At 47.0% G+C, this 24733-nt stretch overlaps 1 protein-coding gene across 2 annotated transcripts in view; it reads right to left on the bottom strand.

Annotated features, from left to right (window-relative positions):
* Positions 1 to 18864, bottom strand: part of SPAG6 (sperm associated antigen 6) — a 35473-nt gene extending 16609 nt beyond the window's left edge. For both annotated transcript variants that reach the window (XM_021387053.1, XM_021387052.1), the window contains exons 1-4: positions 18737 to 18864; positions 18559 to 18654; positions 8868 to 9034; positions 5243 to 5426 (exon numbers count right to left, since the gene is read on the bottom strand). In XM_021387053.1, the coding sequence (XP_021242728.1) occupies positions 5243 to 5426; positions 8868 to 9034; positions 18559 to 18654; positions 18737 to 18761 (472 nt within the window). In that variant the 5' untranslated portion in view covers positions 18762 to 18864. The remainder of the gene's footprint in view (positions 1 to 5242; positions 5427 to 8867; positions 9035 to 18558; positions 18655 to 18736) is intronic.

Raw genomic sequence — 24733 nt, forward strand, 5'->3', positions numbered from 1 at the left:
ATTGTAAGTAATGCAGTGATTTTTTAAATGAACTAGTACAATATTAAACCTTCAAGTTAACTTTTTGGCTGAAAGCATACAGTGTGCACCCTGCAAATAAACACACCATACGACTGGGACAAAACTCTGCCTAATGGTCCAGCTGCAAGTTCACAGATTTGAGACAAAATGTACCTGAAGCATGTATGAAAACAGATTGGAAAACTAGCTAAACAATACAAGCAGCATATGCTACGTTCAGCTTTGCATGGAAAAAATACTCCTGTCTTTTTTTTTAATTGTATTTTGATACTGTACACTGACAGACAGAAACACATCAGGAACTACTGACCAAAGGTCCTGATTAATCCACCTGACCGTGCCCAGATATAGGCGGTGTTTCAGAAGCTACTTCAGAGCAACCATCTCAATTGCCTACAGTCTGCTGACAAGATGCTAACATCACAGAAATTATGTCAAGAGGTACAGGGTAGTTCTAGAAGGAGGTGTTTCTTTGACGCCTTATGAGCTGAAATCAAGTAAGGAGGGAAAGGTCACAGCAATGCCCAGGTATCTAAAAGTAACCATAAATGTATTTTTAAAAGAGCAAACTCATTCTGATTCCATTAAGATCAGCTCTTGCTGTTAGAAGCTTGATATCATTTAAATACTGATGGTTACTGTTGGTCATGGTTAATTAAGTGACTGTTCTTCCAGTGGTGTTTATAAAGTTCAAGGCTAATAACTTACCACATTCAGGGCTGTGCCATGTGTCAAAAGACAGGCGAGTAGTAAACAGACTGTCAGAAAATTGGGAAAGCTGAAGCGGCACAGACAAAAATATGTATTCTCCCATCACTTCCCCTCCAAACTCAGTCCAAAATTATGATTCTAAATACTAATGATTCTATGATAATTGCAATTCTTTTTCTCAAAAAGATTAATCTCCCAACTTAGTGGAACATTTCTTATTCAAACCATGCATTAAAGAACTGTAAAAACTTTGCTATCCAATTACAGAATGTAGATAGATGTGGAGAAAGAAATAAGGAAAGCTGAGAAAGAGTTAAAGGAGAAAATACAGTTTTCAAGAAATGTTTAAAAACAAATATTGAGACAAAGAAATTAAAAGAGATGAAACAGAATCACAGAACAAATTACGAAAAGACTTAACACTCTTCCAAGAATGCATTTTGAGGGTAAAGACCAAACCAACAGAAGTAGAAAGACAATAGACAAAAAAACAGAAGAAAAAAACTAATTTATGAATATCATTTACATAAACAGAAGTTTATGAATAAGACAGGGTTGGAATTGTAGCCTGGGACACAGACCAAAGAACTCGTCCAACTACATGGTGATAAACCATGATTCTCCTTGCACAAGGGAAAGGAGTAAGTGTGATTCTACATATAATGAGAGACAACAGAGCTTGGACTCAGGACCCACCACAAGTAAGTTGCTTTTGTCCAGAAACATGAAAAGGATTTTAGCAAAGGAAGATATCACAGACGGAAAGACAGACTGACATGGAGCTAGGAGGAAGACTGTTAAACTACAGTGGCTTTCTTTATGATGTCACCATTTCAGCTAGAAGTTGTACTAGGGTTGTACTGATTACTCTCAAAACAGAAATGGTCACCAGGGACTGAGAAATTAATTCAAAGTAAGTCAAGGCCTAGTCATGAGTTTACGTGATCAGGAAGAGTTGGAAGTGAACGAAGAGGAGTCAATAAGCTCCTGACTACACACCCTCTGAAATCAATGGAATGTCTTATAGGATTGATCTAAAACAAAAGATCCATACTAACATTAACAAATTAGCAATAAGAGGATGGATTTAAAAAAAAAAAAAAAGATGAGGGAGAAAAATGAATACAAGTGAATATGCAGGTAGTCCCTGGGAGAGGAAAACCACTATGGGAATATGACATTTGTTCCCAGCAAGGAAGCAGCAGCAAAACCTTCTATGCTTGGAAACAAACATATATTTCAATTGAGATCATGGTTCTCAAACAGACCCTGCTGTGGTGGCAGGTGTAGCCACAGGAAACAACAGGCTTTGACTAAAACAACCACCAATACTGTATTTATCTGAAGAACATGTGATTATGTGATGACCACATAGGAAGGCTCTAATCCCCACAAGTAGTCCAAGAGGCTGCACTTCGAGATCACTAATTTATGCAGACCACTTCAACCACAGTGGTGAATATTTCACTGGAAACAGTGGAAAAAGCTCAAATCAGTGGGATGGTGGTTGTTAATTACAGGGCAAACTTAGATCCTGGAATAAGACAAAATTCCTACTGGACTCAAATCATTGAAGATGTGAGCAACATTGTAGCTGACCCTGCTTTAGGCAGCAATCATAACTAGAGCCTTCCTGAGGCCTCTTCCAACCTGAACTACCCTATGATCCTAAGGGCACCACAGTATGATAGAAAATGAGTTTAACTCCTCTCTCAGCAATATGCTTGAGTATAAATAACATTGTATATTTTCATTTTACTATGAGTTTGCAATATGCTGAAGCAGGTATGAGCATTAGTAAATTACATCTTTCATGCTTTTGTGTGGGCAAAGGAAATAGGAAGCGAAGTTACACACATTTCTTTCTAACAAGAATTTTGCATTCAAACTAATTGGGTACGGTACAAATAAAATTTTATGAAATACTCATCATGGACTTGATAGAATTTTGATGGTATTTGAAACACTACACTTCTTTTCAGACACAAATATACAGTAGCAATAATGACTGGCAAAGTTAAAGCGTACACTGATCCATATACGTTGGAGTAAAATCAGCATCTGAATTCAGTTCAAGGGAATCTTCCAGAACAAGCAGAACTGCAAGAGCTTGGGCTAAGCTTTGGAAACTGACCCAGCAGGATTTCTAATGTCTTGGAATCTCTGTCTTGACCTAAAACCTTGCAGGCATTCTGGAGACATCTGTTCACAGATGAACTGTATTTTAAGTGATAGCTGTATGAAGATAGAAAGGAACTTGCTAACCTGAGTTTTTTTCAAAGAAAAAAAAGGCCCTGATTTCTCAAAGTTAAAAGTCTTTTCAAGGGAACATGCACTGCAGTTCCTAGAGAGCAGCTTTATCAGGTCATGGATGGAATTTCTGATAAAAACTGAGAAACTCCCATAGCTGAGCAGCCAACACCTAATACTGTAAGCCTTTGCTTGAACCCAGAGACAGAGGTTCACAACTCACCTAAGACAGATCAGGATGTTAATCAGTCTCCCATATCCCAGACATATGCCCCAGATGTGAAACTATTCTTGCTGAGGACAAGTAAACTTCCCCCACACCATCTTTTCAGGAGGTTAAAAAAAAAAAAATCTCGCCTTAATGTTGTCCTATTTGGAACAGAAACAGTTTTTGAAATTGAAAAACATTTTGTGGGTGGGGAAAACCATTTATCACCCCGCTCTATGTTTAGAGTTTAAACTGCAATATGTGCCCACAGTCAGTGAGAGAAAATTGTAACTGCCAAATTTTGTCAATGCAAAAGTATGAGTCGAATCCAGAGTTTCTTTAACAGTAAATACCAGATGTTGATAAGAAGAGATCCAACTTTGGATCCCACCTCCAACAATACTGTTGTAAATGCTTGTAGCAGTACAAGAAACATACCACGCACATAGTGATCGTCCTTCAGTATAACTGCTCTACTTCCAGCAGTTACTGAGCCTTTTAGAGGCTCCCTGGGACTGTGTCAGAGAGGAAGGTAAATAAATAGCCAGTTGGCTGTAGTTGGGCAGCTCCACAGCAGGGGAAGAACTGATTTTTTGGTTGTTGGGTTTTCCTATTTGTTGTTTTTTGTTCTTGTTGTTGTTTTTAAAACTTATGATATTGAGTGATCTGTCCTTGTCCTCACAATCTCAACCTAATTCCTGAAAATGCTGTGCTTATTGCTGGCATAAACTGAGAAAACATCCATCCATCCACTGCTAGTGAATAAATAATTCATAACCATGGAATAAAGATTTGAATAAGGAGTTTGCTGTATTCAGTACCTCCATATCTCCATCTTTGCAGACAACGCCAACACAGAGTGAACTGGATCACCCTAAAGATCAGCCAGCATTCACACAATGAATAGCATGAAGGGTAATTGAGGTGAGTCAATATTGATTTACTGATATAACAAAACTACAGAAATGTTTATGTTAAGAGTAACACAGACATACACTTAGCCTACATACATTTATACAAAAGAACACTTTCAAATGACACTTACACAAATATATTTCAGATGAAAGCAACGCTTAGGTTCAGGGATTTGGATCCAACAGCCAAAAAATATAAGATTCTTAGCTCAGAGAGGTGCACCAAGAATAAATTTGTTCCCTGCTAAAAAGCAGCCCATACAGAGGACACTGATAACTCTGGAGTAGGTCTCAGTAAGCAGGGGAAATTCCCTGTACTTTTTGCAGTCAAACAGTTAGCTATTAAAAAAAGAATAGCTTCCAAACTGTTGTGATCCTGGAATAATTATAACTTTAACCAATACGAACACAGGCTATTTATTCCATCCTTTCTATTCAGCAGTTTTGTCTCTCAGTTCTTTGCTTCATAGCTCCAAACTTTTACTTGAACTATATAAATAGCTGCTAAAAGAATTATTGACCATGTGGATTGGCTTTTAAATAGGAACATGACACTGCCAGTGAGTTATATAACTGCCTGCAAGACAGCAACGAGCTGCTCGACATCAGATTCCTCAAACCTGTTCCTGACTCCCAGAGAAAGAGTGTGGTCTGCTGCCTAATGACAATATAGTCACTGCAATGAATTTAGCACATTTATACTGCAGGTTGTGCTGTCAGCTGAATGGAACTTGGTTCTGCCTAGCCTTCTCCCTTTTACTATGTACATAAAAAAAGAACTTAGAGTAAGCAAAAGAAATTTTGTTCCACGATAACAGCTACACAATAGTACAGCTTCTGAAATTTCCTCACAAAGGAGAATAAAGCAGAATGTCATCTCCTGGCCACTCATCCAATGCATCTCTTAGAGCAGCTTTCACACAGCAGGTCGTTGCAGACGTCAGATACACCAGCTTCTCACATAAGGTATAGCATTGCCAGATTTGTAAAATTAGAGCAGGTTTTTACTCCAAGTTTAAAATGCTATTACAGAAAAGAAAAAATGTCTCTTGTTCTGATTTATGGGTATCACAGTAATATAATTTATTAAAACTCTCACACAGTATTAGGTAGAAACATAACAAATTGAACCTGTTACCTGCATTGTGCTGGGCAATATACCCGAGTGCCCAAGCTGCAGCTTCTTTGACTCCAGGGTCAAAATCTTCCAAGCAAACTGCAAGTGCTTCCAGTGCTCCACACTCAACTACTGCCTGAGCTAGCTGTGGAGAATGTTTACCAACTGCTCTTAGCACAAATGCAGCTGCTTTCTTGTAGAAACGCTATAAAATGAGAAAAAAAAATGCTTTTTACTAACATTCAGTACTTTATAGCATAACAGAGCACAGACATACATAAATTAGACTTTTTTAATAGCAACAATATCTCATTCAGATCCAAATCAAGACCACCAGACATCACACAAACAATGAACATACAGTCCTTTCTTGAGACAGTTCATGATCTAAAATCTGCAGCAAGTGCACAAACAAATGGAAAAAAATAGAGGGCTAAGAGGATATGGGGAAAAGATAATAGTCTAGATAAGTCTGTTTGTTTAAGTGAGTCGTGAGTGATAAGAGCTACAAAAACAATAGCTCTTCACATATTTAACCAGATTACATAGGTTATGCAGAGCAAGCTCCTAAAAATAATTCTACCCATCCGCAACATCCACAAGACTTCACAGTTTCCAACGTGCATACCCTCGTAACATCACTATGGGAAAACACTGTTTACAAACAGGAAACAGAGACACAGGGAATATGATGTAACAGAAGTCTTTAGGAACTGAATTCCCACATGCCTAAACACTGCCTAATGCCTCAGCTACAATCCTGAAAACCCAGACCAGCAGACACCCAGCATGATGGTCCTCAACTTTGACCAGTCAACCTGAAAATATTTTCCTGCACGTGTCCAGAAACAGCTCACTTCCAGACAGACTAAGCTTGGCACCTCTGTCACAAGTTCAAGCAAAACCCAAGCACTTGTCTCTGATTTTCTACCCACCTGCCTCAGTGCTGGAGCATCCTTGTAATGTACGATCATGAGGTTCCACATAAACTGCTATGGTGGCTGTGGCTTCTTTAAAAGCAAACTTTGAAAGTCACATTTCACAGTCTCCTGCAGTTTCAAAGCTATCTTTGGTATGTGGACGCTGAAGGTTACATTTCTTCCTTGCTATACTGTTTCAAAATTCAGAATCCAATTCAAGCGCTCCTGCCACAACTGTGCTGGCAGAAAGACTGTTGGACCCTCTTGTGAAGTCTCTGTTCAGCAACGAGGGCAAGGTTCAGCAGGACACAACCAACCTACCGCCACGACCCTGTGCTCCTGGCAGCTGGCCTACCAGCACTGTGGACTAGCTTGGGAGGACTCCTTCTCCATGCACCAGCTGGTTTTAATCTTTTTCCAAGATGTTTCATTCTCCTCTGCTCTGTACAGGGAGACCAGGCAGTTAACAATGCTGGATTCCTACTGTCAAGGTACTCAGAACTTAGACAAAGCAAACCTCTCATCCCTTTGGGATCAAATCCATAGAGACGAGAAGCCAGGTTAATACATTTGTGCCTCTTGTCAGGTGCCCAAACGCCTTTGAAAAACCTCCCCTGAAGCACTAATATGTGGCAGTAGAGGACTATCTGCAACAGCTCTATAGGTAAGTGAAGTGGACCCTGACCAAGCAATGGCACACACCATGTGCAGGCACATAAAACTTCTGCCTCAAAGCTCGATGGCCTCATCTATCCAATGGAAATCTGCCACTGCCACCCCCTAAACCACATCCAGGCATTGCCAAGCACTTTGATGGCTAACACTGGCCCAAACACCATTATTTTAACATGTAAAGATCAGTCATCTTCTAATGCTCAAGTGCATGCCCTGGCTCTGCTTAGTTTAGATATAATTCCCCATTGCCAAAAACCTGAACTTCTAAGTTAAGGCCTACAAGCAGATATAATGAACGCAATTTACAAGAAAGACATTAAACATCTCTTGGGGGAAGAGAGGTTAAGGGAAACTGTACAGACACAAGCAGACAAATCCCTAGCTAGTTTAAGTTATATGCAGTTTTGCTGAAATCAATGAAGCTAGAAAAATTTACACCAGTCTACGTCTGTGCAAATATGGGTATGTTATTTCTGTTAAGTAATTACACTTCTGGCAAAGAAAAACACTTCTTTGTTCTTATTGTTATTCAAAACACATTTATTTACAAACAAACTTTATTTGCAGGCACAGTTAGTACATACTGTAAAACTCTGTTTTGCTCAGTTTAATTGACAAAAGATTAAGCTGGGATGTGACCCTGTAAATATTCTCCATAAACCAGCAGAATCAGTATTTGTTGTGTGCTCAGAGAATCAGCTCCTTAAATATAGACGTTGATACATTCCCATTCCACTCACTCCTAGTGTATCTTTCTTCTTTTTTTTTTTTCTTTTGCCTATGGGAAGTAACAAACTGCATGCACTGCTAAACTCTGCATGAACTGGATAATGAGTTTCCTTCACTTGCCCTCAGACACTAAGGCATAGTAGGATTTCCATGACCTCACACTAATCTTGCTGCTGCCCCAACTGATTCTGAATTACAGCCATCTCACAGATGTAGCAACAGCACTGGCAGTAACATGGAAGAGATAAATCAGGGTACTCAAGCTAATTTAGTGAGTGCTTTGAATTGTAGCAGGGGGGGTGGCTTCCAAATTATTAAAAAAAAAAAAAGAGAGAGTTCTGTTCCCCTCCTCCCCTTAAAAACTAAATTAACCAAAATGGCCATAAATTTGTCTAAGACCTTAAATTTCTCGACATCAAGGTTTTTCTGACTTTTTGTTGTTGTTTTGATTAAATGCGCAGGGAATGACCAGATATGGAAGAAAAAAAGAGAGCAAAGAATACTTGCATTTGTTTTTGTCAAAAGGCTGAAAATGAAAATACACTTTTCTAAACTGTATTTCCATTGAAATCCTAATTTCCTGAAATCAAATAAACCAAAACTGCAACTCAAGTACAGCTATGGTATCAATGGATTTAACCGTCAGCCGTCTCCTCCATTTGCCAGTCACTAGAAACTGTACTGAAAGCTTTTTGTTGTTGTTGTTAACTTAGGCTAGGAACCAAAAACTAGAATATAAGGAAAAGCTGATGGAAAATTGGCAAGGAGGGAGAAAGAGACACCATGAGATTTATTTGCAATGCAATTGAGCAGTAACTTCTTATTTTTAATACAAAGATCAAAACCTTTAGTGTATTTTCCTTTAGGAGCAGTTTGATATTTCTTATGCTACATATTTCCAAGTGGTTATGTATGGAAATATAAATTGAACATCCATCATGAAATATTTACTATGTATTTTACAAGTGTTTGGTATTATTGACAAATCCCGGTCAATTGTCACTGCAGCTTTCCAATTGTCTCATTTTTTAAGAGGGACCTTTTATAACGTATCACTCAACATTTTAAAGCCATAACAATGCCATGAGTATATTTCTTATAATGCACTGGGAGGTAAGATGAGATTTTGAAGTCAAACTTGTTTAAACTCAAAGTTACACACACTGATCTCTCAGGACTTCAAGCACGCACGCTCTCTCGGACTTACACACATTTCTTGCTATGTTAGGAATAACAGCAGATAGCCAATACAGAAAGATTTCCCTTTACCTGTGCAGCAGTTTAAACAAAAATGATGACTTAAGAAAACAATGATGCCTTACATTCTGCTCAGACAATGAACACACGAGCTGTGGAAGAATGTCTCCCTTCACGACTGCCTCTGCCAGGTCATCGTTATAATTGGCAAGCCTCCCAAGAGCCAAAGCAGCAGTCTGTTGGATAGTTGGGACCACATCCAGCAGAAGAGGTCTCAGCAAAGACATTACACCTGAGTTACACCAGGAAAAGAAAAGCCCACATGGTAAGTGGAATTTTTTCAAAACATTTATTCTAAACTTTACATCAACTTTACTCGTAAAAATCTATTAAATTACTCTTCCAGGTAATGAGAGCTTGTAGGAAATTCAGGTGTTCCACTGAAATGAAGTTGGCACTTGGACAGCATTGCTGAAGCATAGCAGTTTTCCTGCCTGTTTTGTCATAGGTAGAAAACAACTGTGAAATATAAAAAAAAAAAATCACATGTAGGAATATGGTATATTCAAACATATGTAAAATACTCTTGTTAACGAAGCATGTACAGGAAACCCCATCAGGAGGATCTGGTGAGCTCCCACTGCTATGTCACTCCTGCAGCCTGCCAGAAGAACCTCCGCCTTGAATTATGCCAAATTACATTCCATCTATTACAAGCTACCATTGATTCAAGGGCCAATAGCCATGACGTCTTACACTCCGGATACAAGAATTAAAGTTTGTTGGCGGTGCCGTCCTTTTTTTTTTTTTTTAAATCACATCATAAATATTAATGTGTTTTACTGCAATCCAGAGTTCATCAGCTAAACATGAAAGACTCCTAAGGATGAAATCCTCATGTATCCTGAGGATATTGCAATATACACGTTATTGAAATTATAGGTGAGGTAAGCAACCATGACATGAACTGTTAGCCGTTGTAGCCCAAAGAGTGCTTACAGAGATAAACATTTGGCTAAAAACAGGAAGCAGCAGGTGTAAACTTTCCGTTCTTGCCATAGGAGGGAGGAGGTCACAGCGCAGGTCTTCATGAGTTGTGCAGGAGCATATGCCTTGCAGCACTCACCTGTGCTCTGAAAGGGGCACGAGCAGCGAGGTGAGACCATGTGCTGGTAACTGAGGGTTATTCAAGGGAGAGTGAATGAGGAAAACTAAGAAACTAGGGACTGAATGATTGGATAATAAAACAGCAAGTGAAATCAAACGCATACAGGAAAGCCAATCCCAACATCCCACAGTGATGAACTCTGAGCGCGTTGCTCCCACTTAGGAAAAAGATCCCACTGCTAGGACAGGCAGCTCCATGGAGACACCAGCTCACTGCTCAGCCATGGGAAAATAATTATGCACACAGAAGTATACAGGGATATGGAAATGAAAAGATGCTAAATTGGAGACCATCACTATGTTACTGTGTAAATCTGTTCTGCATTTCATACCCTTCCCTAGAGTAGAACTGGAGAAGGCTCAGTAAAAGGCAACAAGGATGAACAAAGATGACCACTCTGTACATAGAGGCTATTTCTACAGTTAAACCAAGACTTTTCAGTAGGGATATAAGAAAGATACATGCAGTTACATAAAGTATATGATTCATAAGGTCTGGAGAGAGAAAATTATTTGCATTGCAGTTCTTTGAAAGCAGTGCCTAAGAGCCAGCCATATGAATTAATACTGCCGAGCTTTATAACTCAGCCAGAAGGCAATGCTCCACGGAGCTGCAAGACTGCTACACCAGAACTCCAGGCACTCAGAGCTGCAGTTAAAAACCTCCATATCAGCTGCCTCAGTCCTTTGCTCTTTCCACTACATTTGTTTGCATCAGATGAAGATTTAGCTGGCTGATCAGTGAAGAAAGCAAGATTTCCCTTCTCAAGGGCTCGTATGCTTTTAAGTACCAAAGGTCTTTTGGTGCAACAGTCCCACAGCAGAGGGATCACTGCCTAACGCCAGATGACACTGGATGTTGAGGAGACACACCAAGACAAGGAAAAGCTGAGGGCATTAGAGCAAGGAATAGGCCAAAGGGATGGAAGTTACAGTAAATTATACCTATAGCATATTTCCGTATAGAAGGGCACCCTGAAAAAGAACAAAAGGGAAAAAAAGGTACTCAAGTAGCAGGGTAATTCTCACAGGTAGCATTTATGTTAAGTTAAAACCCTATTATTCCCAGTAAGAAGAAAATAACTTAGTGGTCAATAGGAGGCTCTAGAAAAGAAAGATGAACAGTGAGAGTGAAAAACTAACCACGGAGGCCATGCTGACACCACTGAGTTTGCTCGGGGAAGGTCAGTGCTGCAAACAAGCTGCACACGGTGGTTACAGCCTCCCAGGATGTTCACAAGTCAAAGCACCGCAGGTCTTGCAGTGACACACAATAAAAGGGAAAGTGAAATGAAACTGCCATGTCTGAATAGCACCAGAGAAGCACCAAAAACGGCTACGGCCATAGCATGCATGAATTGAACATGCATGCAGAGACTATGGAAACAGGGCTGTGGTATAGCTGGGGCCCGCTCACACTCCTGTCAAAGTCATGGGGCTGAAAGAGGCCTCCTGTGCAGCAGCAGACAGAAGCTGGTCCTCCAGTACTGTACAGCCAATGCGAACTCATTGAGCACTTTGCAGGAATCTCTATTTAATAATTTGGCCACTGTACTGGTATCTTCTCACAGACCCTTCCAAATAGCACGTATGGTCTCAACAATAAGTTACACTTCATATCAGGATGGACTAAGGGCTTTAAAGGACAAATTAAAAGTGAAAACAAAACCAGAAAGACACGCAAGTTGGTGCCAACACCATATATCATCTATAGCGAGCTAATCTTCTAGTAAGTCACCTGCACCCTCTACAGGAAAGCATCTCCTCGTCCTTCTCCCTAATGCAGGCACATCCAGCCCACAAGCCTCATGCGGTGCTGCACAGCTGGCAGCACGGCCCGGACCATCTGCCCTCACATTTCGGTGCATTGGCTAAACACAGTCCTGTGAACAGAGAAAAACAGGCAGCCGTGCTTTCTGTTCTGATAGAGGGATTTGAGAATAGGCTTCAAGATTGCAAAAAAAATCTTTTTTTTTTTTTAATATTTGCAACTGGGAATTTTCAAATGGAATGTTGTATAGAGTCACAATCAGACATTCAACTCAAAAATCTGACCACATCTCTTTACTTTTATAAGACCACTCTTACCACAAAAGAAACATTCCTCGCTTCACAATCATGCCTTGTTCATCAAAAATCTCTGACAAATACCTTCAGACCTCACTAAGAATTGCAGTCACTGCCAACAAACCAGGGAGTGATACATTAGTTTCACAAAAACAAGGACACATACCCCACTAGTTCCGTGGTTTTTTGCTCTTTTTTTGTTTTAATAAAAAATATTAAAGATTAAAGTAAGTTCTGTTACTTACACACATGAACTAGATTGTATATTTGATGGGGGCTGCTCCAAAAGTAATGCCTCCTATTTTATGCTGTTGGCCCACAACATCAGAGGTGGATGTTGGTGGTATGGCAGCAGAAGTGGAACCTCCCCACCAATATTCCTTTACACGTTGTTGCTGTGTGACAGATGGCAGCAGAGAGGCAGTCTGACAGAATGGCGTCTGACATGGAAGCGCGTAGGAAGCAAACAGGTGGAACTCAATTCCTCCACATGGAAAAAATTGCACCCAGTGACATTCATCAGTGCTTGCTGAGTGTTTATGGAAACCAAACAGTGGATGTGAGCACAGTGAGGCAGTGGGTGGTGCATTTCAGCAGTGGGGGCAGTGGGTAACCTCCACTGGTGCCGACTGCTAGGAGTACAGCATGCAAGCTCTTGTTCACAGCTGGTGAAAATGCACAGATAATGGTGGTGACTATACTGAAATATAGTTTTATAGCTGAGAATTTGCTCTATCAAACAGTGATATTGTGCCCTTTGCATCAGTTGTAGTTTCCATAGAAATAAATAGGAGGCATTACTTTTGGAGCAACTTTGTGTATGCAGCTCAAGACAATTCCTGTTCATTTGATGCAGCCGAGGCAAGCCAACAGGTTGTACATTCATCCCCTAATGAGCTGCATGATCAGACACCTCCTGAAATTCCTACAGGGACCTCACGCTGTTCAAACCCTTCACACTGCTCCTGCTATACTGAAATACCTCCGGGCAGGACAGCTGTACAGACATTACGTTTGAGCTCTTCAGGTTTTTCTTCAGAAATACAAAATTTAAAAAAAAAAGTGAATGTAGTTAAGTTTTACCGCTTCAAAGGAGGCTGTTAGAGTGGTTGGGAATAAAGGCAACATCACAGCATGCAGTGCTCTGTCCCTAGAAAAGCCAAGGTAGCACATCCAAGGCAGTCTCAAAATTCAGTGAACAGAGTAGAGTTTATAGCAGAAGAACCCAGGAACTGGAATCAGACCTCACAACATGTTTTTCGCCTATACAACATACCTAGGCACTGCAAAAGGTAAAACCACATGCTAGACAGCTTACATGGACATACGCTTTGAGTTGTTCCAAGTATGAGATATATATGATTTGTATTTCCAAGAGTAGCTGATAAAGATTTCGCTTTTCAGGCTCAAAGTTTTTTTAGCATGTTCTAAAACGCTGCCAAGCAGCATATCTCACCACGACCAGCGCCAGTCGTTTCACTGTAGAATAAAGCACATAAAGCTTGCTGATGACATCTAAGTGTCAGCACAAACGTCCTACTGCAAATTATTGTAGGTGATGCAGCTGAAAGTGAGGGTAGAGACAAAAGGTGGGATGGGAGTTACCACTGAAGAAAACACTAAAGAAGGGTCGATATAAGAGTGAACGGATTAAAAAGATTTAGAAAGGAATATAAACTGTGCTGGTTCTCAAGGAGAATATATATTCCCAGAGTGATGTTTGAATATAAGAAAAAGGCAGTGACCAAATAATTATCATGACAGGAGCTTTGGTGTAAGAAGAAAAAGAAAAATCAATTCTTATTCCTGTACAAGCCTTACACTGACGTCGAACTGAGACTGAGAATTGAGGGACGTATATAAACCTAGATTATGACTGCACATTGATCTTAATTAACAGCTTTGCCTCCAATTTCCACATCTTCTAAAACTAGTTTCTTCCTCTGCATTGAGTTGCTATTCATCAGCTCTGAATCTGATTTCTCTGCAAGACCAGCTGCTTGAGAAGTTTTCATTAGATTCATTATTTTCATTCACTTCATTTTCCTATTTACATCTTCAGTAAACCAAACATTTCTCTCCGTAGCACTTAGAAGAACAGTTAACTTTGTGAATGTGAGAACTGCTACTTAGAGATGGTGTCCACTAAAACACCTACAGGAAAGCAGAGATGAGCACCTTTCCTTGTATGCTTCTGAAGACAGCACTGGAAAGGACAGCTGTGCCCTCCTGGCATGGCTGCTTTCACCAGACGTACTGCTGCCTCTACTGAGCTCCTCCATTTCGTCTCCTTCCTGAATGTCCCGCTCAGAGCAAAGCCTACATCTTTTGTTGAAAGAAGTCCAAGCCAGGATTCCTATCAGCTTTTTGAGTTTAACTCAAATATCTATAAGACTATTACACAGCAGGAAAATTGCTAAGAGCCTTCCAGCAATGTCTTCTTGCCTCCACCACTGACCCACCTGAGTAGGGCAGGCACAGCTAGCATTTCTGTGCCAGAAATTTTAGGAGAACTCTTTGGTCATCGTCTGAAGGAGCCTTTTGTGACAGAAGCAGGAAATTCATTAAGTCTAATTCAAAGGCAGCAGCAACACAAAGTTAACTAGAAAATAAGGTGTTCAGACTGCTAGACTGGATTTGTTTTGGAAGAGTTCCCACCAGCAACTCAGAAACGGGGTAACAAAGAATTGCTGCCAAGTATTCTCTCTTGCACCACGCAACCTTGCCTGACCTCGGGCAAGGACCGATTCCCCTTTCCGTCCTCAGTTACCCACTCAGAATTGTTTCAAAGAACGTCACACTTTGGAGCAGAATCACCCTTAACCCGCTCCTCAAGTGGAGCTGTTGTGCCCAGGTCTGATACACTTCCTTTTAGCAAGCAAGAGCTGGCCAAAAGAGGCAGGAAAAAAGAAAAAGGCACACTCAGGGCAGCAGCAGGTTCCAAGTTTTTTCATTCCAAGTTTCCAGACAAACCATTACTACTCTGGAGATAGCAGGCTTCATTTATTTTTTATTTTTTTTTCTTTTTTTGGAGGGGGGTTGATACGTGAAAGTCAGGCAGAATCCACGTACTCTGTTTCCCTAAACCCCTCAAAGTCCTCAAGTTTGAATAATCACAGGTCAGAAAAAAGCAAAAAGACTCCATGTAGTTGGATAGGGGAAATAAATCAGAACAGCCTTTTCTTACCAAAAAGGACGCCTACAACAACCAAAAGCTTTGGGAATACAGCTTTCAAAACTCACCACCCATGGAGTAGCTGTGGGACTGGGAGAGAACAACCTCCTGCAGCACCATCCCTCAGCTGCAAAGGAACAAGGCCATGAAGGAGGAGGAACCCTGCCACACTCCAAGGGTTTGCGATGGTGCCCTCCTTAACACTGACATTTCAGAAGTTGGCTCCTACAGCCCTGAAGGCTGGCCAGCAAGTAGGCACAGCTGAGGAACAGAAATGGAAGAAATTTGCCCAAGGTATTAGAAATACAACCCCAGCAGAAATGAGAGGGAAAGCCAGGTGCGCAGGATGCCAGCACCCAAAGTCCCAGGCTCCTCAGCCACATGGGTATGAGTTTCTTTTTCCACACCTCAGACTTAGCCTTCTCTATGACCCCCACAACCCCCAGAAAGGCAAAGAGCTGGCCTTGTAAGTATCTTTAAGGTCAAAGACTAAATTGCTGAACTTAAACTGTTTCTTAATCCCAATTATATTCTTAAATAATGTACATACTGAAAACAAAGATCCCATCATCATGAGCTCCAATGCAAAAATAAATAAATACTAATTCATACTATGGGAGAATACAAAAAATGAACACACAAAAATAATACCAGTCTTAATCTGATGCATTTATTAATACTGAAATGTGAACGTTTCCATTAAAATTATATTAATGGGACAATTTACAGGGCTGCACCTCCCAAAGCAGATGAAGAAAACAGAATTAGGCCCTCAGTGACCACCAGCCTTCAAAACATACTGGAACCAGTTCAGATGTTCCCCAAACATTTCTAAAAGACCAAAAGCTGCCTGAATCTCAGTGCAAGGAAGAGGGCTCAAGTTCATCTGCAGCTATATGTGAGAACGGTCAGCTTCTTGCAGAGGAGACAGGGCTCAACATGGCATTCCAATACCAAACTTCATGGGCTGCAGCTGACAGAGGAATAGGTTTATTCCTAAAGAGTATGTTTAAATCTGTTCCTGCCAGAGTAGCTTCTCCCAACAGGATTCCTACAGAAATAAGATCTGATAAAAGAATTGCCCGTTTCTGTTCCAAGCTTACGTTCACCAAGCAGAAAACGTTTAGGTGTTTTAGAAGAGAATTTTCTCCCAGCTATCAAACAATTAAACATTCAAAGGACAAATCTGGCAGTTATGATTCATGGCAGTATTTAACCATAAAGAACAAACGGAACAAAACCAAAACAGCATAAATTGAGAGTTGTTGAAAGCAAACAGGAGCAAGTCCTCAAAAAGGAATTGCTCTGATTGTTCCTTGCACAGTGAGGTCAAGAACTATGCTAACACATTTCTGTCTTGCTCAATGCTAGCTTGATGCAGAGATACATCCACGAAGAATGAAACGGTCTCAAACTTTTATTTATTTTTCATGAGATATTAAATTATTTATCATTAAAAATTGAACCAAATGTTTATTCCTTGAGCACTGACCTTTCACAGTTGCCAGCATGAGTTTTGGCTATTCCAGAAATGTAAGCCACTAACACAAACATAGCGTACAGTACATTTTAAGGGCTCGGTTTCGTTTGAATTGAAGTCACTGCGAGCCTGCCTTCTGCTTCTGCTGGGAAAAGCCTAAGCCTTGACAACTCCTGAGATCCAACAGGAGAACACCTCCAAGTGCCCCAGACTCCCACAGCCGGTGGAAAATGACAGCAGGCAAAGACTTCCTGCATCCTCTTAAAACAGTGAGCTTCCCAAAGAATAATTAACTTCCTTTACCAGAATACTACATTAGCCCCCAGCTCTTTTATACATGGATTTAGACAGAGATACGTGTGTAGACAGACACCTCTCTTCCTCAAGTTGCTGCCGTGGAGTGTTCTGCTGGTCACAGCAGCACCTCAGTGTTTGTGTTGGTCTTTTCTGACAGCATGCAACCACGTGTCACTTACAGTGAGGTTTTGAAGCCTGTTTCTGGCATTCAGAGAAGATCTGGACTAATAGTTATCATTCTAATTATAATTTCATTTATAAGTTTTAAAAGCATAGGTTAGGGGAGAGGGTAAAATATTTGTGGGCCTCGGTCACTCAGATAAATTGTAATAGGAAACACTGTATTTGCAGACCATTTCCCTCTTTCCTAGCATCTAAAAATCTATTCCAGTCCTATGGGAAAGCAGCTCAGTACCGGAGTATTGCTTTCCATCCTCCCTGGCTCACAGAAGCGCATTTGCGTGCCGTGACCCCAGAGCGGATCCTCATGAAGCCAGCTCTCAGAGCAAGGCACAGGATAGTCTCAGGCCTCTCGATGATTATTTACTCTTCACAACAACAAGGCAGCGCTAAGGAAAGCTACTACCAGACTACAAATGACTATTTCTAGTGCATGAAATACAACGGAAGTAAAGTTAGCTCGGCACTTCGATTGCTTTCTTAAAATAGAAATTTTCTGGATTTTTTAAACACCGTAAGAGCTGTGCACGAGCGGGAGCTCTCTCTGCGAGCAGACAAAAACCAGAACTAAGAATGGGCACAGAAGGGCTTCTTCTTACAAGTAAGTCCTAAACTGTTGCTATGGCTGAGATGTCCCTTCAGTAAATGGAGGTAATTTGCGTAAATTAAAGCAGCGGGACAATAAGATGAAAAAGATAAAAAAAAATGAAAAACGGATGTAACAAAAAAGCAAAGAAACAGAGCGGCACAGCGAGGCAGTACAGCAGGCCCACGCAAATGGCTCCTTCACAAAGAGATCCTCAGCAAAACCATTTTCACAGAAAGTTGGACTCACAGCGGCTGAGAGGTGAAGGTATTAACGGCTTCGGTTTTCTGCACGCGTTTTTTGTCCCCGCGCCTCAGACAAGGCTGACAGCTTTACAGGACGCGGGACGCAAGCCTTACAAAGCAAGCCGGGACAAACCAAAGAGCTCCCGAATCCGCAGCACCGCACGGCGAGCCAAGCGCAGCCGCACGGCCCTTCCCGAGCGGTCGGTCAGGTCACTCAGCACCGGCCGCTTCTTTGCCCCTCGCTCAGGAAGCCGCGGGCAGCCCCCGGCCCCTCTCCCCGCCGCCGCCCTTGGGCTCGGGCACACCCGGCCGCACGGCGCCCCGCGGACCAGCCCGCACCGGGACAGCCGCGCCGCGCTCCGCCGGCGGCACCGCCGCGCCGGGAGCCCGCGGTGCGGAGCCGACACGGGGCTGCGGCCGAGGTACGAGAAAGCAGAAGAAGCGGAACGCGCTGAGAAAGTTTCCTTGAAGCAAAAAGGCGCGGCGAGACCACGGCCGGACGCCGGCCCCCGAAATAAAACGCGTAACACGGCTGCGGCCGAGCGGGGCGGCCCCGAGAGAAGCCCCGAGAGCCGCACCGGGGACCCCCGCGTCCCCAGCCCCAGCCCCCGCCCCGTACCTGCGTCCCGCAGCGTCCCGATGTTCTGCGGCCTCGCCGACAGCTCGGCCACCGCCTGCACGAAGTGAGTCCGGGCGCGCTGGTACTGCTCGAACACTGCGGGCGGCAGCACGGGGACTCCAGGTGAGCGGCTGAGCGCCCGCCCGACCCCGGCCCCGCCGCCCCGGCCCCGGCCTACCTTGCAGGACCTGCCGCTGGCTCATGGCGGAGACTACGCGCCCGCGCAGGGCCGCGCTGTGTACCCGTCGCCCGGGCAACGGGGCGGGCGGAAGCGGCGCGGGGGGGCGGGCCCTAGCCGCTGCCTGTGACGTCATCTCCCCGCCCGCCGCGCCCCGTCCCGCCCCGTCCCGGCGCGGTGCGCGGAGCTGCGAGCGGAGCGGGGGGTGCCGCGGGGCCGGGCCGGGGTCAGCCGCGGCCGTCACGGCTGAGGGTGCCGCCACCCCGGGAGGGGAAAGAGGAGGGAAAAGCGGGGCGGCCGCAGCACCCCGTGCTTCTTGCGGGGTCCTTTCATTCTTTTTTTCTTTTTTTCTTTTTTTTCTTTTCTTTTTTTTCTTTTTTTTTTTTCCTCTTTCCCTCCGTCCGTTGCCGCCGCCCCAGGGCGCCGCGGCGCTGCCCCGGCCGAGCTGCGGGGTGCGGATAGCGCCGCGCGGAGCAGCTCTCACCGACGCCGGCCCGAGCTCCCGAGGGCGGCTGCCGGGACCCCGCGGGCCGCGTGCCGCATCCTCGGGGTTCGGGGCGGGCCGACCCCGATGGGCTGCCCCGTGCGGCGGGTGATGGGGAAAAGTCGGAAGCACGGCTCAAAGTCGGAAGGGAAAATTCATTGGAAAAGTTCGGAGAATGTAAGAAAGTCGCCGAAGGTTTAACCCCGAATCCCCGGGCGCGCTCAGCGGTGCGCGCACGGGATCTGTGCCGGGGCCGCCCCGGGCCCCGCGCTGCCCGCCGCGTTTAACGCCAGCGTCGCTCCCCGGGAGCAAACAAACGGAGCGGGCGCGGGGAGACGAGGCGGGTGGGATGGGATCGGCGGGGCCGTTTGTCGCAAAAATATTTGGGGAAATTATCGCCATGTGGACTGTGGAAGGGAACAGCTGCTAAACACATTGCCGTGTACTTATTTCTGTTCTCAAGTAACTTAAATTAAAAAAAATAAATAAACAAACGGTGATGAATGGCTCGCGGGGTTATTTTCCAAAAGCAGCTGTGCCGATCGCCGATCGATTCATTTCTCTGTTTAATTGAATCCGACGCTCGGAGCGGCGCAGCCCCGCACCGCGCGGGGCCGTCGCGTGGCCGGAGCCGCGGGACCGCGCACGGAGCGGATGGCACCGCGGGGGCAAACGCCGCGCGAACGCGGCTGCGGAAACGTCACCGGAGTTCTCGCAAAAGTACCGGCGACGGAAAATCACTGATGGCAGTGACGTCGCCGTGAGCGGGACGTCGGCTTCAGAAATAAACAGGGACCGGGGGAACGGCCACCAAATGTCCCGATCGATGCCGCGTGCTCGCTTTCTGGCGGCTGTGCCTTACCCTCGTCTTTCATTCCTTGGGAAACGCGGCCGGAGGGCGCCGGGACGCAGCGTTTTTTCCGGCCCGGAGGAGGGTAAAGGTACTCGTGGGGCTCTGGAGGCCGCGGGGGGCCGGGGCGCGGCGTGGTGGCACGGCCAGGGGTGTTCCGCGGCTGTCACCTCTCAGCTGACGCCCCCCGACAGCCCGTGCCCGGCGGTACCGCGATGCGGCCGCATCTTTCCGGCACGAGCAGAAAGAAGGCGACGTGTCCCGCCGCACCGCACGGCGGCTGCGGGATATCCCCGCGAGATGTCCCCACGGGGTGTCCCCACAGGGTGTCCCCACGGGGTGTTCCCATGGAGTGTCCCCGTCGGGCAGATCGTTCCGTCTCTGAGCACAGATAGGTCTGCAAAAGAGAGAGTTTAACTGCGGCGCGGCCACGCGTGCCGGTGGGAGGGCAAGGCGCACAGCCCGGGGTTTCCCCCTGCGGTTCGGGGTTCGGGCGCTAGGCTTGCTGAACGTGGGGTCACGAGTGGTCGGATTGCAGAGGAATGAGATGCTCCATCTCTGAGCGAAGGGTGTGGAGCCCGGGGTAGGTCTTACACTACAAGGGGAATATTTGATCCGTTGCAATAAATGATTCAATTTTCCAGCCCATGTCGGCTTTGTCATGACCAACCCGGTTCCAGGCAGGACTCCATCGGGGCTGTCCCGCAGCCCCCCCTGCTACCGGGGCTCCGCGCGGCTCCCAGCGGCTCTCGGTGTCCCGCAGTCCCACCCCGCGCTCCCGGCAGCGGATTCCATTTGTGGGACCCTCCTGTGGAACGAAGTGGTTCTGTGGGGCGAAGGCACCGACGTCGGGGCTCTGGGAAGAGAACTTCTCTTTTATCCCCACCGAAGAGGACAACGTTAGCATTTGTTGCTGCGGTTCCACCACCGCACGGCTCCGGCCGGTGGAGAGCGGCGCGTCGCCATCGCGGTGGGCAAAGGCAGAACAAAGATGATGAGGGAGAAATAAGTGGGAAATAGGCAGTGTTTCGGGTTGGCTGAGGGATGGGGCCAGGAAATGCCAGCTGCTGGGGCTCAGCCCTTTTACCACGTGCGGATGGTTGCATCTCTGGTTTCCTGCGGAACCGCCGGCTCCTGTGCAGTACCATCAAAATAACAACAATAATAATACAAGATAAATATTTTTGGACGGTCGAAAACCGAAAGCCGGAGCTGCGTTTGTTCGGGCAGCGGAAAGGAACGAGCTCTCCCTTCGTGTCCACCGCTCGGGCTGTGGGTGCGGGCTGCGCGCTGCCCGTACCTCCCTGCGGAGACCCACGGGCGCTTCGCCCACCCCAGCCTCGGGCTGCGGCCGTGGGCAGCTCGCAAATGAACGGGGGAAATCCAAAATCCGCGCGACGCCCGGCGCCCGCCCCGACCGCCAGCACCACCGTTGTCCCCGCGGCTGGAAGGCGGAGACCCTCCGGCGACATGCCGGTGTGCGGGAGAAGGTGGAACGAGAGGCACCAGCAGCAGAACGAGCTGCAAATCGCTGTCGTGTGGTTGCCACTAGCAACAAACCAGCTGCACAGCCTGCGAGCCCCGAGCACCTAGCGCGGAGGTGGCGAGGGAAAGGCCGGCACGGGAGCCTTGGGCTCCGCGGGCGCCTCGCGAGGGGTAACGGGGTGCCCCGCGCCCGGGTGCCCGGTGCCGCGCGGGTCCTGCGCGGGTCCCGTTCGAATCTGGCGGAGCGCAGGGGAAGTTCCGCAGGCGCGAGGCGGGAGAGCTGCGCAGGCGCAAAATGGCCTCTGCCCAGGCGGAGGCCGCGCTCCGCTCCGCTCCGCTCCGCGTCGGCGGAGATGCGGCCGCCCCAGTACGGCCGGTAGCGGCCCCGCCGGCGCGGCGCGGAGCGGAGCCGTGCGCGGCCGTCTCCCGCCCCGTCTGCGCGGCCCCAAGCGCGGCCTCCTTCTCCTCGCGGCCCCGAGGCTGTGCCCGCCCCGTGCCGCCCCACTGCTCCCGTTCCCCCTTCATTCTTCTTCTTCTTGTTATTATTGTTAATTATCTCCGCGGCTGTAAAACAAACGCGACTCTGGAGAGAGCGTGAAAAAGAAAGTTTGTAGTAAAATGAAGGAAATCCGTTTCAAGTACCCAGAGTAGAAGCGAGGACGTTAAAAATTAACAGCGGAAACAGGAAACACTTGGCTGGGTAAACATTGTCTCCGAATTTCACCCTCTGAACGTCGGGAGGGCGCGAGGTGCCGCCGCCGCACCGGGCTGAGAGCTGTGCGGTTCATGGATGGGAAGTGCGGGAGTTCCGCGGGCCCCGCCGGCGGCCGGAGAGGGGAGGGCAGAGCCCCGGGCCCGCGGGACAGAGCGAGGCGGGGGAGAAGGACGCGAGGGGTGCAGGGGAGCGGCCCCGAGCCTGGGCGGTCGGGCCTCGACCTGGAGCATCGGCAGCGAAACGAGCAGGGCATGACCGGGCTGCCCAGGGAGAGCGGCACGTCCTCGACGGCTGCGGGGAAAAAGGAAGAACAACGGGATTCTTCCTGGCAGGACGCCTGTCGTCCCCGCCTGAGCGTTTCAGAGCCCTCTCCATCACCAAAAAGCCGGGAAGGGCCAATCGGAGGGAGCGGGGCCGCCCGCAGCTCCCCGCGGCCGCCCGGGACACGGCACCCGGCGGCCGTTCAGCGGCTCCGAGCCGGGCGGGACGCGGCGCTCCTACCGCACCGCGCGCCCCAGGGGGAACCGGGCTCCTCACAGCTCTCCTCCGCCTTTCCGGCGGCCTCCTGCCCGCCTGCCCCGGAGCTCCTCCTGCCTCTGCCCCGCTTCGTCCCCGGCAGCACCGCCGTCCACAGAGCCCGGTTGGGAGCCGCGGGCAGCCGGAACGGGGCGGAAAGTTTGGACGGGCGAATACAGAAAGCCCAGCCCGCACTGCGCCCGCCCCTGCTTTTATCCGGCCGAGCTGCTGAACGCGCTCCTACAATTCCGCGAACTTCGGCTTTTCCTCCCCGATCCCAGCAAATGCAACGTCGGGGGATGAGCAGCCTCCTCTCACGCCCAGTTAGCTGGGAGCTCTTTCCCAACGGCGGGGACCCTCGCGCGCTGCCGCAGACCCCCACCCTCTCTCTGCGCGCAGAGGAACTCCGCGCAGCGCCCGGCTGAGCTCCGCGCTTCGCTCCGGGACCGAACCCTGCGCGGGAGCCCGAGCGGAGGCGGCTGCGGGAGCGCGGCGGGGAGGGGCTGCGGCGGCCGCTCCGCTTCTGGCGGAGGAGCGGGGAGAAGGCAGAGAGCCGAACGGCCTTCGGAGGGAGGTATCTATCCCGTGTCATTGCCTCGCTCTGCACGGAGCCTTTATGAAGAGAAGTTTGATTTAAACGCCGACAGTTGTGATTTTCAGCTCCTCCCGGTACGAAGGAGCACCGTTCGGTGACCGTGCTGACGCGCAGCGCTTCGCTTCGGGTTCGGGGCTGGGCTCGGTGCGTATTGCTTCCGACAGGACGGAGCGGCTAACCGACAGCCGAGGGAACCACGCCGAGGCACGGCCGCGCGGAGCACCGTGACGCCGACCCGCGGCTCCAAAGCCCCGCGCCGCGCTCCCCGAGCCCGGCCCTGACCCGCTCTCTGCCCGCGCAGCAGTGCCGCACGACGGGCGGCTCCCGACGGGGCCCGGCACACCGCGGCCGTGCGCTGCGAGCGCCGCAACCGGCGCGGCGCTACCGGAGCCTCGCCGTGCTGCCGAGGCACTGCTGCGCCGCTCTGCTCCGCTCCTCGCGCGGCATTCGTCCGCCCCGACAGACTGCATCGAGAGGAGTACGTCTCTCCTTAGACGCCGCGTTACCGACAAAGCTCGTCTGCTCTTTTTCAATGAATTATCCCTTTTATTTGTTTATTTCTTTGATCAACTATAAATGAAAGTTATTCGTGTATATAAAACTGAAGTTTTTTACCGTTGAAATCGAACTGTACATGTTTACTACAGGAAAAAATATCAACTCTTGTTTAACAAGACATTATACATCAATAAGCAAGAACCTTGTGGAGGGTTTGCAATCACCTGGTCTATAAAAACAAGCGGGACAAATAACAGCAATTTATATGCAAAAGTAATGATTTAATGACTATAAGCAAGACAAAGCAATAGAATTGTGCTTCTTTTGCAGACTGGAGACAATGAAATGTTTAACTACGATTTTCCCGTACAAACATGAAACAATATCCATATAGAATAAACACCCTCACAAATGTATAACTGGTGGGTGATGAACACACACGAAGTTCGACCAAAGCAAAGCACAAACTGAAAAGTGTTCCGGGCCGTTCTGTTTGGTGTCGGAAAAGTTCTTTCTGCTCCAAAACCCTCAGAAGCCCCCAGGAAACGCCCCCGCTGGCGGCCCTTACCGAGGAGGCGTTCTCCGCAATTTACTGGAAAGATCCAAGTACCTGTTAAGCTCTAATGAAGTTAGTACTGTACCATATACATATATATTAAAAGAAATTTAGATAAAATGCCTTCACCCAGCAAACTGCTGGCTCCTTAAAATTTATACCAAATAGTTTATGGCTTCTGTAATGATTCCGTGTGCTTTTAAAAACACAGTCCCCACCGCACCGAGTAATAAAAAGGCAATCGAGCATGTCAATTACTTTCATCTCCCTTAACTTTTTTGTTGTTTTTTTTTTTTTT

This window comes from Numida meleagris, chromosome 2 (assembly GCF_002078875.1).
Source record: "Numida meleagris isolate 19003 breed g44 Domestic line chromosome 2, NumMel1.0, whole genome shotgun sequence".
NCBI classification, from domain to species: Eukaryota; Metazoa; Chordata; class Aves; order Galliformes; family Numididae; genus Numida; species Numida meleagris.